This window comes from Panicum virgatum, chromosome 7K, assembly GCF_016808335.1.
Source record: "Panicum virgatum strain AP13 chromosome 7K, P.virgatum_v5, whole genome shotgun sequence".
Classification (NCBI taxonomy): Eukaryota; Viridiplantae; Streptophyta; class Magnoliopsida; order Poales; family Poaceae; genus Panicum; species Panicum virgatum.
Genome location: NC_053142.1, coordinates 41437348 through 41454216, shown reverse-complemented (window position 1 = coordinate 41454216; position 16869 = coordinate 41437348). Strand labels below are relative to the sequence as shown.

At 48.2% G+C, this 16869-nt stretch overlaps 1 protein-coding gene across 1 annotated transcript; it reads left to right on the top strand.

Moving 5' to 3' along the window:
* The first annotated feature begins 2455 nt into the window (after positions 1-2455).
* On the top strand, positions 2456-15237 carry LOC120642645 (dol-P-Man:Man(7)GlcNAc(2)-PP-Dol alpha-1,6-mannosyltransferase-like). The gene is made up of 19 exons (XM_039919209.1): positions 2456-2736; positions 3697-3738; positions 3845-3890; positions 4036-4122; positions 4251-4306; positions 4447-4564; positions 4691-4749; positions 5025-5096; positions 5803-5866; positions 5966-6069; positions 6224-6295; positions 6755-6841; positions 12338-12405; positions 12562-12630; positions 12717-12799; positions 13053-13143; positions 14392-14457; positions 14619-14712; positions 14836-15237. The coding sequence occupies exons 1-19, from the start codon at positions 2596-2598 to the stop codon at positions 14914-14916; spliced, it is 1500 nt and encodes a 499-aa protein (XP_039775143.1). The 5' UTR covers positions 2456-2595; the 3' UTR covers positions 14917-15237.
* The last annotated feature ends 1632 nt before the right edge of the window (positions 15238-16869 follow it).

The following is a 16869-nucleotide window of genomic DNA, read 5'->3' as shown; positions in this document are numbered from 1 at the left end:
AGTAAAGTTTGGGACAGAAATTCCTAGAGGAGCCAAAACAGTAGGCTGCAAGTGGGTCTACAAAACGAAATGTGACTCCAAAGGAAACATAGAAAGATATAAGGCACGACTCGTGGCAAAAAGCTTCACGCAAAGAGAAGAAATTGACTACAATGAGACCTTTTCTCCAGTCTCATGTAAAGATTCCTTCAGAATAATAATGGACTTAGTGGCGCATTATGATTTAGAATTGCATCAGATGGATGTAAAGACGACATTTTTAAATGGGGATCTATACGAAGACGTCTACATGGCACAACCGAAAGGTTTTGTCGTGGAAGGCAAAGAAAATTTAGGGTGTCGCCTGAAGAAATAGATTTATGGCTTAAAGCAAGCTTCAAGGCAGTAGTACTTGAAATTTGATGAAACAATCAGAAAATTTGGATTTAAAGAAAATGAAGAGAACAACTACATTTATGCGAAGTTTAAGAATGGAAAATATATTTTCCTCATCCTATATGTGGATGGCATTCTGCTAGCTAGCAGTGATGTTAATCTACTACTAGAGACAAAGAAATTCTTGTCCTCGAATTTTGACATGAAGGATCTTGGTGAAGCTTCATTCATTTTAGGAATTGAGATTCACCGAGATAGAAAAAACGGGATTTTAGGATTATCGCAGAAAGCATACTTAAAAAGATATTAAAGAAATATGGTATGCATGCGAGCAAGCCCACACCTGCTCCAATAGTCAAGGGCGACAGTTTCGAAAAACATCAGTGTCCTAAGAACCAATACGAGCTCGAACAAATAAAGGCAGTGCCTTATGCTTGAGCTGTCGGAAGCTTACAGTATGCATAAGTGTGCACACGCCCTGACTTAAGTTTTGTTACCGGGGTACTTGGCAGATACTAGAGTAATCCAGGCATAGAGCACTGGAAAATGGTAAAGAAAGCTTTGCGCTATGTGAGGGGTACAACTGGCTTCATGCTAACATACAAAAAATCAGACACTTTAGAAGTAGAAGGTTATTCAGATTCAGATTTTGCAGGAGATGTAGATGATAGAAAATTCACGTCTAGATACATCTTCACTCTTGCAAAAGGAGCAATATCGTGAAAAAGCACCAAACAGTCAGTTACAGCATCCTCCACGATGTATGCTAAATTTGTGGCATGTTATTAGGCCTCCGGGCAGGTCACATGGCTAAAGAAATTTGTACCCAGATTGAAAGTGGTAGATAGTTTAGAAAGACCACTAAAATTATACTGAGCCTGCAGTGTTTTATGCTCATAATAACAAGTCGAGTGGATCTGCCAAACACATCGACATCAAGTTTTATGTTGTTAAGGAGCAAGTCCAGGATCAAACAATTTGTCTAGAACATATCAGAACGAATCAGATGTTAGCGGATCCGCTTATAAAAGACCTACCACCAAATGTGTTCAGAGAACACTTAGCCAGCATGGGTTTAAGAGAAAGCCTGTGATTCCTGGACAAAGAGGGCCCAAGAATAGGATTCTATTTCAGACTGGAAAAGTGATTGTGGCTGTTAATCTGACAGTAATAATTGTCATGACGAGGCACGCCCTATACACTGATCTGCGATGAGATGGACCAAACTTAGATAAAAAAATAAGAATAAGAATAATGAGAGATCAAGAGAGAGAATGTTGGAATTGATCTCTTGGCCCAATCCAACGATTGGGCCAAACCCCTTGGTGCGCCCTGATCGGGGGCGTCCAGCCCATTATGGTTGGCGGGCCCCGTCGCCAATGCTATAAAGAAGAGGAGTGGGGCCCGGGGCGCGGCACCCAAAAGTTCACCGCAGCCAGAACCCACTCCCACAGTCCCTACCGATCTAGGGTTAGCGCGAGGCCGACGGGAAGCTCCGCCGCCGCCACCACGTCGTTCTCCTCCGCCACTCCCGTCGTCGGTCAGTGCCGGTGGAGGCCTGAAGGGCGCCGAGATTTGCGCCGTCCACCGCCACCTCCGGATCCGCTCACCACGGACCCGGACTTCCTCGCCGCCGTCGACTACATGGCGAACCAGAGTTCCTCCTCCACTGCACCGCCGGCGGCCGATGGCCTGCACTTCTCTGCACACCTCTATCTCGTTCTTTGTACTAGATTAGGCATGAACCACCTGTATCTTGTACTCAGAATGTACCCCAAACCCGATTTTGTACACTAGACTCGATCTTGTACATAAACTTAGAACAAATGAATCTAACACTCTTATCTTTCTTCTCGTATAAGTACTTATTTAATTGGATTGAAATCCCCTCTACGAACTGCCTTTATCAATACTACAGTCTGCAAAGCTAGTCAAAGAAAATGGAGGCCAATTTGTTTTTTTAAAAAAATGGAGGCCAAGGATCCCATTGGGCCTCAAACAATGAGTTGAGTTTAAAGCAACACTACACGTGCCGGGCCGTTTCTTATGTTGGGCCGGGTAGCCTAACACGGCCTGCCACCAACTCAGGCCGCGCACGCGACGCCGCCGAGACACCGCCGCCGGCTCGCTCTCCCCTGTCTCTGCCGGAGCGCCGGATCCCCCGCTCGCCGCTTCTCCAGTCGAGTCGAAACTCCGCTTCCGCTCACGCCGCTCCCGCCCATGCCCCGACCGAAGCCCGCCCCTGCCAGCAGCGGCGGCTGGTTCGCAGGATGGGGGTGGGACCTCATGCTCGGATCGATCGCCGCGTTCTACGCCGTCATGGCGCCCTACAACAAGGTGGAGGAGAGCTTCAACGTGCAGGTTCCAACCTCTGCTCCCTCCTTGTTTGCCTCCGCCCCACTGCGTCGAAATCTGGCCGCAGTATCGTTGCCGCATTAGTATAGTGTGCTCAATTGGCTGCTTACACGTCCTCTCATTCTCTGGCGGCCGGTCACCTCCTCCGCCCCTGCCTGGCGTGCCTCATACTCGACGCAACCGCCGTTGCGCCCGTGCCGCTGCTTCGCCGCCTCATCCCTGCCCACCCTGACTTGCTGGGCTGCTTATACCCATAAACTTAATTATGGGGGTACTGCTATTGCCTATTCATCCCGTGAGCAGTAGGGAGTCCCCCATTTCTGCACAGTTATGGATGTTCATGTTCCTTCAAAATGGATGTTCATGTTCTGAGCAAGTAGTTGTGTTCACTCGGAACTATGCACCTCAGATTCTGGAGGATGAATAATTGCTAATTTCTTCGAGCTCAGACAAAAGCTTTTGTAGTATGTGATTATGTGTTGCTTGCCTCTGGGACTGGGAGGGGGTGGACTTTGGATGGTAGTATGAGTTCACCCTGACCAATCAAAGTGGATTATTTATCCCCGCAGTCGTGCATGAGACTTTTTAGATCAATTATTGCAAAAGAACTTAGTGACTTAAGGCACTGCCATGACAGAAAATGCAGAAATTCTCTGAAATGACTTTGAATATAGACATTTAGTTGGTACAATGAGTTGTATATTGTTGGTATGCAATCATCCGCATATGCTGTGCAAATGTCTAGTGTTTCCCATTATCAAATGTCAATTTATGTTTCTTTTATACGGCCCTGCGTCCTGTAACTTAGAAGACTTTAGTTGCATATTAAGTTTAGCCATACATGATTCTTGCATTTTTCACCTTCATCTGGTGAATATTTTTACCTTGTCTATTGTTCGAGGGTACACTTTTGTTGTCATGCATTTCCTATGGTCGAGCTAATCACATTATTCATTTATTATGTAGGCCATGCATGATATTCTTTATCACACCTATCACATCGAGAAGGTAAATACTAAATACTGATGCTAGCAACTCTCCAAATTTGGTTTAGGATAATATCTGTGGTCTTTATTAATTGATTTCCACTATGTATTTTTATGGTTTTGTGCAGTACGATCATTTAGAATTTCCTGGAGTTGTTCCTCGAACATTTATAGGTAAAGTTCATGTTGGCTTGAAACCCGTGATTCGTGCAGCATGAAACAATATTTCCTCAAAACAAGATATTCATATGTGTTTTGTTAGGTTGCAGAGCTCTATATGACATTATACATTAATGTGATGCACTGCCAATTTTTATAGGAGCATTTGTTATCTCTATTCTCTCATCGCCGGCAGTCTTTGTAATGCGTTTACTTCATGTTCCAAAGTTTTATTGTCTTCTGACAGGTGATCATTAAAGCTCGGTACATATCTTCCATGAATGTTTATTCTATTTTGATGTATGGCTTGAGAAGTTAATAACTTCTCGTGGATGCAGTTTTGGTAGACTGAATTTTCTCTGTTTGCTTTGATAGTTCGATTACTATTGAGCTGTGTTACTTTGATGAGTTTGAGACTTCTCCGAGTTCAGGTATTTTTCCTTTCATCTTTCACTATGCCTAGTTTTGATTAGGTGGTTTGATAACTTTTTATTTAGGAGTTTATATTGAATTTCTCATATACTTTTTTAATTGGAGATCATGGTTCTGTTGGCTTACTTCTAACAAGCAGGTAAAAAAGAAGTTTGGTCATCAATCTGAAGTGTTCTTTGTGGTACTAACTGCTATCCAGTTTCACTTGCTGTTCTACTCAAGTCGTCCGCTTCCAAATATCTTTGCTTTAGCTTTAGGTAAGCACAGAGCATACTGTCTGAACAAAGCTGAAATCTGTTTCTGTAAAGTTTTTGGCAACAATAGAAAACTAATTAGGAGTTCACAAAAAAGAAAATGACTCTTCTATGGTGTATGTTATGCAGTCAACTTGGCATACTCTTTATGGTTTAAGGGAAGCACCATATGTACATTACAGACCTTGGTATGCTTTACCTTAGATATACTCTTTGAATTTGAATGGCGTTGTTTTCACATTTTCTAAAGATTGTCTTGTTTCCAAAGTTTATCACGTGGATTCTTGTTTTTCAAAATTTGAATTGGCACACACAACAAATAAGTAAACTCAATCTAAAGTTCTGGACACGGCATGATTGCAACAAGTGCAAGTTTCAGCACCAAATATCAGGGTCAACAAAGATTTAAAGCTTTTTATGTAACTAAATTAAACCAAACTGTGTAATTCTCATTTTCTTGCAGATTGTTGCTGCAGTTGTTTTTAGATGTGACATGATTCTTCTTCTTGGCCCAATAGGGCTTGCACTTTTGCTGGTGAGTCTCTGACCTAGCAGATGTCCAAGCTGTTTTCTTTTCATCACTTGCATTGTTTGTACAGTTGTACTTGTATTTCAATATAGTTCTATTTTTGTAGTAAATTGTGTCAGGAATTGGTATTGAACCGGGGGGGGGGGGGTCTGTATGTTTAAAGTATTTGCTTTGCCTAGACCTAGAAGTGAACCTGCCTGGGACCACCACTAAATAGTAGAAACACAACTCTAGTCCTGAACTTCAAGGAATACTTAGATGATATGAATACTCATGATTATGAACTTGAAGGAGCGACCCTCAGAACATACAAGAGGAATTATTCAGGGGATCTTTGGAAAGATATTAGTGGTTTTTAGTTTCTATCTTGAACCGTAACCCCCCCCCCCCCCCCCCCCCCCCCGAATTTACAAATTGCTTAAGGAAGCACAAACTGCCACCATTTGTTTGTCAGAAAAAGTATCCTAATCAATGCTTAACCAAGATAGCCCCCCTCAGAACTTATGTCCAACCTCCATCATTCTTATAGCCATATATACTACACCTTGCAGTATTCTTGAAATTGAAGTTGTAGGGTCGCTATGGTGTATAGTAATGTCTACTCTTGGGTACTATAAGAATTATCCGTACACCTTGTTCTTGTTTCTATATGCATTCTGTACTGTCGGGGCTGAGTTACCCTAACATATGAATTTGACTATGCTATTTACAGAGCAGGTCTGTTTCTCTCTTGGAAGCAGTAAAATATTGCGTAAGCACTGCCCTTATATGCATTGGTATGTTTCTTTGTGTTACCTTTGTATATTCTGTAATGGAATTGCCACACAAAACCTTTAAGAAAATTTTGGCTGCACTATGACTATTTTTTTTCCCAGGATTTACAATGCTAATTGATTCTATAATGTGGCGTCGAATCTTGTGGCCAGAATTTGAAGTTCTCTGGTTTAATTCAGTTCTGAATCGAAGTTCAGAATGGGGTGTATCCTTTATGATATTACAATTTTTTATCCTATTACATTATGTTACTTTTCTCTCTGCGGCTGAACGTTCCATTCAATTTATTCAATGTGCATTTACAAATGAAACATCCGTACTAAACCACTTGAGCTTATGTTCTCCTTAGCAAGCTTAAGACCCATTCAATTCATTGGTACTTTACCTCAGCACTTCCGCGCTCCATGCTTGTGGCATACCCTCTTTGCATGGTAAGACAGATTCTGTCTGGTTAGAGCTATCATATGATCTGTTGTTTGAATTTTGAGTGATCTTAGACCATAGTGTTTTTTAAATGTCTGCATGACATTTTTCTTGCCCCTAGGTACCTTTTTTTTTTCAAATTTCATGTTGGCATATAAGTATAAAACCTAAAGGATTATGACAATAAAAGCCATATTTTCCATTTCCATTTTGCTTCAAGATAGTTTGAAATTGCAAGGGATTAATGTTATAAGGGTTACTCAAGGATTTATCGATCTTTAACTGTGCCTAAAGGTATTGTGTTTTCTAAGCTTTGGTTGGCATTGCATTGGATTTATAAAGGCAATTATTTGTTTCTAAATTTCAACGAACTAGCTAGTTGAGATTTGAGGTATTGTTAAGGCATTACTGATTTACCGGTTGGTGTGGTACTGGAGATCTGATGAAGCCTTATAGTTCACTTTCAGGTTGGTGCCCTTCTTGATAGAAGGATAGTACCATACATGCTTCCTGTCTTCTTATTTGTCGTACTCTATTCAAAACTTCCACATAAGGTAATTTTTCATCTCTGGATAGTAGTCTGATTCTTATTTCTGAAATTCATTAGGCCAATATGGCACATGTTAGCTTTCTTGTTGTCCAGTCTTGAACACCGCTGCGCCGGTAGTTCAGACTGCGGGGGAGGGGGGGTTGGAGTATATTGAGCCCATGTATAGAAACTATATATCCCACCATTCTAGGATTTGGAGGAATACATCTCATTATTCTCTCCCACACTTGTCTACATGGTATCAGCTATCCTTCTCTTCCTCCTCTAGCCGCCGGCCGGAGGCCGCCGCCGCCGGGGTTTCTCCTCCCCTCCTCTGCTGCTCTGGGCGCCGCCACCTCTCTCCCTGACCTGGGCGCCGCCACCTCCCTCCCTGCCCAGGGCGCCGCAGCCCGGCCACCCTACGCCGCCGTGGCGGCCGGGACGGGGGCCGGCCGATCCGACCTGGTCGCGGCAGCCCAGGCCGCCCAGCGCGCGCGCAGGCGCGGCTGGCGCGGGGGTCGCAGCCAGGCCTCCTCTAGCCGCCGCCCTTGCCGTCACTGCTCCTCTGCCCGCGGGCCTAGGGGCCGCAGGGGCTGTGGCAGGCGGGGGCGGGCCCGATCCCGCGCCCCCTCCGCCTCCGGGACCCGAGCCGCCCCTGCAGGCACCGCTGCCGCTCCTACAGGTGCCGCTGGCGGGCCAGGGCGGCGCAGCCCCTGGTGCCGCCGCCTTGGCCGGTGTCGCTGCCCCTCTCCTTACCCTGGCGCGCCCCAGCCGCCGCCCCGGCCTGGCGTGCCCCTGCCGCCCCTGCCCCGGCCTGGCGCGGATTTGCTCCCGGCGCGGCCGCGCCGCCCTGGCGTGCCCCTGCCGCCGCCGCCCCCTGGGCCGCCGCCACCGGCGTGCCAGCCGCCCGTGGCCACGCCCGCGCCGCCCGCCTCGCGGCCGCCCTGCGGGACCTCGAGGTAAAGCTCGTCGAGGCCAAGCTCGCGCGGGCGCACGCCGCGCAGGCCGCCGTTATGCCCGCCGCGCAGGCCGCGATGGCTCTGCCCGACTGCCCGCGATGCCCGCGCCCGCGCTCCTGCACGCGCCCGCGGCGCCCGTGCCTGCGTTCGGTATGCCCCACGCGGACGCGCCGTTCGCCGCCGCCGCCTTCCGCTGGCAGCTGATCGCCGCCGGAGCTGCTACGGCCGACGACGCTCTCGCCGCGGCCCTCCTCGCCGCCAAGTCCGAGGCTTCAGCGGCTCAGGAGCGGGCCCGCGCGGCTGCCCTCGCTTGGGAGCGTGAGAGCTCCGCGGCCGACGCTCTCACTCGTCGGGTTGCCGTCCCGCCCGTCGTCCCCTTCACCAAGCACGGCGCTTCGTCCTCCCACCAGGCTCCGCCCTCTGGATTTGGACCCCGGATCGACCCGCCCGACCCCCTCCTTGGTGCTCCTCTCACCGGTCAGACCGGGGGTGGGGGAGGCTGAGGGCGTCGTCGGCGGAGGGGACGTGGTGGTGGTGCTCGGGGCACTCCGGACCCGACTACGGCTCCCACTCCTGCTCCTGGCCCTGGAGGTACGCCTTGGCGGCCGGGGCGCATCCCGATGTGGCCGTTTCAGGGTCAGGAGGGGGCCCCTCGCCCTCAGCCCCAGCCGGCGGCCATGCTCGCCGCTGTTGCTCCCCTGTTCGCGCCGTCCTGGACGCCCGCTCCACCCAGCCAGCAGCCGACCTGGCCTGGGGGGTGGGACCAGACCGCACTGGCGCAGTCCTTCAGCGTCATGGGGCGGACGCCGCCGGTCAGCACCGAGTGGATCGCCGACTCGGGTGCCTCCTTCCACACCACCCCAGATGCCGGTATCCTCTCTTCTGTCCGACCCCAACACCCCTCTTGTCCTTCTTCCATCATGGTTGGTGATGTGTCTTGCTTTCCTGTCACCGCCGTGGGTTCTACTCCTGGTTCTTTTCTTTCCAATGTCCTTGTTGCTCCTCAGATGGTTCATAACCTTCTTTCCATTCGTCAGTTTACAGCTGACAATTCTTGTTCCATCGAGTTTGATTCTTCTAGCCTCACTGTAAAGGATTCGGCCTCCCGGCGTCCGCTACTCCGGTGTGACAGCACGGGGTCCCTTTACACCCTTCGCCTTCCTTCTTCCGCTGCACCACTTTCGCCTTCTTCTTCGTCTGCCGCTTTTGCCGCGACGCCGTCTTCCACCACCTGGCACTGCCGTCTTGGTCACACTGGCCGCGACGTTCTGACTCAGCTCAGTCGTAGTGCTGATGTTCCTGGTATTAGGACTCCTGCTGAGCCCCTCTGCCATGCGTGCCAGCTCGGTCGTCATGTTCGGCTCCCTTTTTCTTCTTCTTCGCATGCGACGCATACATTTGATCTTGTTCATTGTGACCTGTGGACCTCTCATGTACTTAGGCTTTCTGGTTATAAGTACTATTTGGTGGTGGTCGATGACTTCTCACACTACTCTTGGACGTTTCCTTTGCACGCCAAGTCTGAGACCTTCCCCACCCTCCTCCACTTCTTTGCCTGAGTGCCCACTCAGTTTGGCCTCACCGTTAAGCCCGTCCAGTGTGACAACAAGCGGGAGTTCGACAACTCCACCTCTCGTTCTTTCTTCCTCTCTCGGGGTGTTCAGCTGCGTATGTCTTGTCCGTATACCTCTCCTCAGAACGGTAAGGCTGAGCGGATGATTCGCACGACGAACGACGTCGTGCGCACCCTTCTGATCCAGGCCTCTCTGCCCCCGTGCTTCTGGGCTGAGTGCCTCCACACCGCCACCTACTTACTCAACCGTCTTCCGTCCACTGCTTCTCCTGCTCCCACTCCACACCACTCTTTTTGGCACCCCTCGCTACGACCACCTTTGGGTCTTCGGGTGTGTATGTTACCCTAACACCTCCGCCACTGCTCCTCACAAGCTGGCGCCCCGCTCGACTCGTTGTGTGTTCCTTGGTTACTCCCCTGACCACAAGGGGTACCGATGCTTTGACATCACCTCTTGCCGCGTCCTGATCTCCCGACACGTCGTCTTTGACGAGTCGGATTTTTCCTACTCCACCTCCTCCACACCTTCTCCTGACCCCGAGCTGGACTCTCTGTTTCCGACTGACCCGGTGGTTCAGCCACCTTTTCCTGTCTGTCCTTTCCCTGCAGGTTTTTCCGGTACACCGGCACCGTTCCCGGTGATCCCTGCTGCGCCAAGCGCGGCCCCGATGCCCACAGTCGCGCCAAGCGCGGCCCCCGGACAGTCCGATCGTGCCGCGCGCGGACCCGGTGTCTCCTGCTGCGCCACGTGCGGCCCCGGTGTCTCCTGCTGCGCCACGCGCGGCCCCGGTGCCTCCCCCTGCACCTGCGCGGTACGCTCAGCCGGTGCGGGTGTACCAGCGTCATCCGGCGCCGACTCAGGCGTCGCCGCGGTACGCTCAGCCGGTGTAGGTGTACCGGCGTCGTTCGGCGCCGGCACCGGCGCCGACCCTGGCTCCGGAGGCTTCTGCGACGCCTACACCGGAGTCGTCGCCGCCGCCATCTACACCGGAGCCGCTGCCGCCTCCGCCGACTCGCTCTCGAGTCGAGTCGGAGGTGTTCCACCCGCCAGTCGTCCATCGGGATCCTCGGCATATCCATCCCATGGTGACTCGGCGGATGGCGTCTCAGGTCACGACTCTCTGCGCCACCGAGGGCGAGCCGCGGGTCTCTCCGGTACCCTCCTCTGTCCGCGACGCCCTGGCGGATCCTCACTGGCGTCGCGCGATGGAAGAGGAGTACGCGGCTCTCCTTGCCAACCAGACGTGGGACCTCGTGCCGCGTCCGTCTGGTTGCAATGTGGTCACTGGCAAGTGGATCTGGATGCATAAGCGTCGGGCTGATGGCACACTGGAGCGCTACAAGGCTCGTTGGGTTCTCCGGGGTTTCACCCAGCGGCCTGGTGTGGACTACGATGAGACCTTCAGCCCAGTGGTGAAGCCTGCTACTGTGCGCACGGTTCTCTCGCTCGTGCTCTCTCGCTCCTGGCCTGTGCACCAGCTGGATGTGAAGAATGTGTTTCTTCACGGCACTCTGTCAGAGACAGTGTACTACTCTTAGCCGGCGGGATTTGTGGACTCGAGTCGTCCGGATATGGTCTGCCGGCTCAACAAGTCCCTCTATGGTCTGAAGCAGGCTCCTCGGGCTTGGTACTCTCGGTTCGCCACGTTCTTGCTGGCTTTGGGATTCACAGAGGCCAAGGCTGACACTTCTCTGTTCATCTACTGTCGTGGGGATGAGACTGCCTACCTGTTGCTCTATGTTGATGACATTGTGCTCACCGCCTCCAGTCAGTAGTTGCTTGAGCGCGTCATCTCCTCTCTGCAGTAGGAGTTTGCTATGAAGGATCTTGGTCAGCTCAACCACTTCTTGGGCGTTACTGTTGAGACTCGCCCGTCTGGCCTGTTCCTTCACCAGCGGCAGTATGCACTCGACATTCTGGAGCGGGCTGGGATGACTGATTGCAAGCCATGCTCCACTCCTGTCGATACTCAGGCGAAGCTGTCTGCTGATCTGGGTGATCCTGTGGCTGATCCTACTGCCTACCGGAGCCTTGCCGGTGCTTTGCAGTACCTGACCTTCACCCGGCCGGATCTCACCTATGCCGTTCAGCAGGTCTGTCTTCACATGCATAATCACAGGGAGTCTTATCTTGCTGCGCTGAAGCGTCTCCTCTGGTACGTCCGTGGCACTGTTGGCTTCGGCTTGGTTCTTCACCGCTCTTCCACCTCTGAGCTGGTGGTCTACACCGACGCTGACTGGACTGGCTGCCCGGACACTCGCCGCTCCACTTCCGGCTACGCCGTCTTCCTAGGCGGCAACCTGGTCTGCTGATCGTCCAAGCGGCAGTCGGTTGTCTCCCGCTCCAGTGCTGAGGCGGAGTACCGGGCTGTCGCTAACGGCGTGGCGGAGGCGTCCTGGCTTCGACAGCTCTTGGCGGAGCTCCACAGCTCGCTCGCCAAGAGCACGCTCGTCTACTGCGACAACGTTAGCGCCGTGTATCTCTCCACCAACCCCGTCCAGCACCAGCGGACGAAGCACGTGGAGATCGACCTACACTTCGTGCGCGACAGAGTCGCCGTCGGCGATGTTCGGGTACTCCATGTCCCGACCACCTCCCAGTTTGCTTATATCTTCACCAAGGGACTGCCCTCCTCGACCTTCTCGGAGTTTCGCTCCAGCCTCAACGTAGCAGGTGGCTAGTTGTGGCTGCACGCGGGGGGGGGGGGGGAGTCTATGCCCTTTGTACTTTCCTCTTGTCCACTCTTGAACACCGCTGCGTCGGTAGTTCAGACTGCGGGGGGTGTTAGCTTTCTTGTTGTCCAGTCTTGAACACCGCTGCGCCGGTAGTTCAGACTGCGGGGGGTGTTGGAGTATATTGAGCCCATGTATAGAGGCCCATCTATAAGAACTATATATCCCACCCTTCTAGGGTTTGGAGGAATACATATCATTATTCTCTCCCACACTTGTCTACAACACATAATAATTGTCATCTTCTATATTTCAGGAACTTCGTTTCATAATTGGCTCAATTCCCATGTTTAATGTGTCCGCTTCACTAGCAGCTAGCAGATTGTGAGCTACTATCATACCTATTTCATACCATTTTAAAAAATGACAAATTCAAGCTGGGAATTTTAGCATCACTTATCTACCTACTTCCTTTATAAAAAACCTTGATGTTGAAGTGTCATGCACTATTCAATATTTACTTTTCTTCATCACTTCCAGATATAATAACCGAAAGAAAGCCGGATGGAATTTACTTTATATTCTCATGCTTGGTGCCTTTCTTGTCAGGTACTGCCTTGATGATTTTAATCCATAACTGTTTTTTGAATAGTATAACGTATTTAGCATCGATAACCTACATATGGTTTCTGTAGTCTAGGATACTCTGCTGTGACTTTTATGGCATCCTACAACAATTATCCTGGTGGCTATGCTCTAAAGGCTCTACATGAAGCAGGTGAGAGCTATATGACTAAAGTGGAATACATGAAACTACAAACTTGTGTCCTATGGTCAAACTACAAGTAAGGCATAGGTGCCTCTATTTATTAAAAAGGTTTAAGTTTGGATAACTTACAAGCACAAATTGATAAATTGAGCAGCTATATACTCTTATTGGCCTCTACTATGACTATGGGGTATGTGGAAAATAGGTGTCCTTTGTTGGCAGATACCACTAGCCATTGATCTTTGCATTCCTCTGTTACCAGATTCCTCAGTGAAGGAAAAGATGGTACATATTGATGCCTTCACCGCGATGAGTGGGGTTTCTCGTTTCTGTGAAAATGAATATCCTTGGAGGTATGCTTCTATACGGCAAAGTTAGTTGACTGTTGGTTCTTATCAAGAGAAGTATCCTTATCAATTAATATCACAAGTCCATTAGTCTTATCTTTTGCTACTGTTAATTTTGGACTGTCAGGCTAAAATTTTAAGTCCCATTAGTTTTTCCCCTCAAATATTAAGTCCTAATAGTTGTACGAGTACTCTCACCACTCTCACCGTAGTGGTTATTGTAGCATGCGAATTGGAATACTGAATCAGGCATGCCTCTTTACTACTCCCTGACTAGCTTAGTCTTGGTCTTACCTTTCTTTGCCAACTACACATCCACTATATCTGGCAAAATATACCTCCGAGGCTCACTAGATATCCCTACACGATACGTCTGCCTTATGTGGTCCAGCATAGAGTTTTCCCAACTTTTATTGAGTGTAGACTTTCTGCAATAGTCCAGTTTGGTTTGCACTCTAGAATCTAATGGGCAATTATATCATGTTCTGAAATGGCGGAATAGCTATTTTTTCCTCGAGTTCTCTCCCGGGGCTCCATTTGGTCCCTCAGTTATTAAAGTGACCGTTTCAGTCCTCGGACTTTTCATTTAGGTTCGACTTTATCCCTTCATTCTATGTGGCTTGCCATGTGTCGTGCTACATCAGCGAAGAGTTGTCTAAGATGAATAAGCATTTGTTAATTGAAACTCATTAGGCTAGCCAGCCTCACAACACAAAATTTCCTCCTGTCCCCATGACAGCTCTACATGTGGAACGACACAACAAGATAGCCATGCAACTATGTTGTTCAGTGACTTTTCATTTCAGTTTGCATATTTATTTCCTTGGCCCATGTTAACCATCAAACATCTTAGTTTTCTGCTCTACCAACAAATTATTGGTCTATCCAGTACTTCAAATCACATGGCTCCTCCTCCTTCCTGCATCTGAACCTAATGTTTATTCTTTTGCCCCAGCATAGCCATAGGTCAAATCCTGCCATCCTTAATTATGAGGTTGGATCTAGTGCTGGACCATAGTTGTGTAATATTTGTTTTTTCCTTATTTTATATTGCATTGGGTTGTTTGGAAATGTATGCGTACTAAGCATTGTAAGTCAGAACTGCTGAATTGATTACCCATCTGTCTTTGTTGTCATGTACTCCTTTGATCCTTCGTAAATTTTGACACTGCCATTTCTGAGGTTTCTTCAATTTACATTGAAATTCTCACACAATTTTATTTTTGCACAATCAATCTTTTGTTCTGTGGCTAGGTATTCTAAGGAGGAAGAAATCTCCATTGAAGAATTTCGGGAAAGGAATTTCACCTATCTACTGAAGTGAGTTTAATAGTTTCTTAAAATCGACCATTCAATCATTTTTGGACACCTAACATGTTTTTGAATGCTCTCAGCAACTTCTGTGCTTCTGATATATTTGATATGGATTTCACATCATGATGCTTAAATGCTCTCTCTCTTATCTTGGATATATGTAACAGTGAACACCAGTCCATTAGTGGGTACAAGTGCTTGTTTGCTGTGGATGGATTCTCCAGAGTAAAACTTCAACCCCGAATTCCCCCACTTTCCCTGGTATGGTAACTAGCTCGTCAAATTCAGTAGCCAAGTTTAGGAACTTGTAACAATAACTCCATTAGATTATATCCTCCTGTCAGAAATTTACTCTCTTCCTCTTTGCCTGCACATTTTCTACAGGTGAAAGTGCCCAAGGTATTTGCACATGGGAACCTGAGAGACCCTGACATTCTTTCACTGAATTGGCCCGGCTGTCCCTGAGGACAGAGAAACAATCAGATTTCTGTCACAAGACCACTAACTGCCAACAGTGAAGATGTGTTCTGTCATTCTGTGTGATATAAATGGTACATCTTTTTTTAGACATGATATATCTGGCCTGGGTCATAGCATTCCCTGCTACCTGTAAATCTAGTTGGATTCCTCCCCAGATCCCAACTCCCAAACCACACACTTTAAGGCTTAACTCTTAAGAGACTGCCATTTTAGCTGAAAATTTATGTAACATTTTCGAGCAGGGAAAAAGTACATGCTTTTCTTAAACTGAATGAAGAGGGGGAATCACAAATAATCTTATATCAACTTGCTCAATTTTTTCTTTCTTTTTTCGAGACAGCTTCCAGACTTTATTAGTCAGCATGAGTACGTGCTGGACGCAAACTTTCTCAGTTTAATAATAAGAGCCCCGAGTACTGCCAGCGGTTGACGACGCACAGGCGCGTCGTGTCGTGCCGCTGGTCTATCTAGGCAGCCACTCGAGTCACCGGCGATCCGTGGACGGCCGGCGGCAGCCTTTGCTCGTCGGGATGGATCGGAGGTCGTGGTCTAGGAGGGAGGTTAGGACAGGGTGAGGTTATGGTTATGGCCGGCCTCATGGGACAGCCGAAAGCAAACCGGCATTAACAGTGTGCTTCTCCTCTGCTCTACTTGCCAGGGTCAAGGATGAGGGACCCACTGCAGCCACTCGCTCTCGGTCCACCTTCATTCATTTGGTCGGTGGCTACTGGCTCCCGCAGCCGATCCATCCCGATGCCGCTTTGATTAATACTTGGGGCTAGTGTCAATCGATTTTGCTTTTTGTTTCTGGCCTGCATACTGTTCATTAGTGGTGAAGATGTGGCTAAAGTTGAATGGGTGACAGCCCGGTCTAATTCTTTTTGCTTGATTTTCATTCAACTTTCGTTTCAAGAAGCGATGCACATGAAAAGTACTCTCTTTTTTCAAGAAAAAAAAACAGCAATTCACGTGTCAACCAAACTCAAATTCGAGTGTGAACCAAACTTCGGATTCTAGCGGAATTTATTGCCTTGTTGGAATGTATAGTATGTAGTTCTACTAGAGGCAATTCATGTGGTCAAATTTGGAATTTGTTTGACTGTTGTTAGTTGGACGATACAATGCGGAGTCGCTTGTTTTGGGGTGTAAAATGCTGGGCGGCACCAGAAATTCAAAATATGTTAGAGAAAAGATGGCAAGATATCGCTGCACCTTTGCCAATTCAACAGTTGATTTGCAAGATCACCCACAGAATTGTAGGGGAATCACCTACTTACTCCATAACAAATATAGGCCGTTTGACTTTTTTTTAATATCAAATTTTACCACTCATCTTATTCAGAAAAAATTATGCAAACATAATCAAATTTAAGTCATTCTTGAAGAACTTGTATTGATAAAATAAGCTACAACAAAAGAAGTGATATTTCGCAAAAAAATTTGGATAAGACGAGTGATCAAACTTAGAGTCAAAAAAAGATAAATGACCTATAATTTGGAATTGCGTGATAGTTATTATTTCTGGCAAACACATTAAAAACAGCTTTTGGGAGTGGCTTGTGCACCCCTCCATATCGGAACCTGTGCTTTCGCAATATTACGCCAAGTCGTTGGGAGACGATTGATACGCCAGGAAATTTCTATATTAATAATAACATATAACTTCCCATGCCTTAGTCATTTCCATACTTTGAATAACTACAAGAAAGAAAACTCGCCTAATCAAATTGGAAAAGAAAAAATGCAAAAAAAATTATTTATCCATTTCAAAGGTGAATCAAATTTTGAGTCTACTTTCCCGGCCTGTCTTCCCGTTCTACACGAGTGCTATGAATCCTACACCTCCTATGCGGCTATGCCCGATACATATTCTTTAGCATCACATCAAGACATTTATATCTTCCTTGTGCCATCGCATCTCTCCATCTACATACACCT

Excerpts from the sequence above, each read along its gene's own strand:
- LOC120642645 (XM_039919209.1), top strand. The coding sequence starts at position 2,596 with ATGCCCCGACCGAAGCCCGCCCCTGCCAGCAGCGGCGGCTGGTTCGCA. Across the intron at positions 5,867-5,965 it reads CACTGCCCTTATATGCATTG|GATTTACAATGCTAATTGAT; the intron begins GTATGTTTCTTT and ends TTTTTTTCCCAG. Across the intron at positions 13,144-14,391 it reads GAAAATGAATATCCTTGGAG|GTATTCTAAGGAGGAAGAAA; the intron begins GTATGCTTCTAT and ends TTCTGTGGCTAG.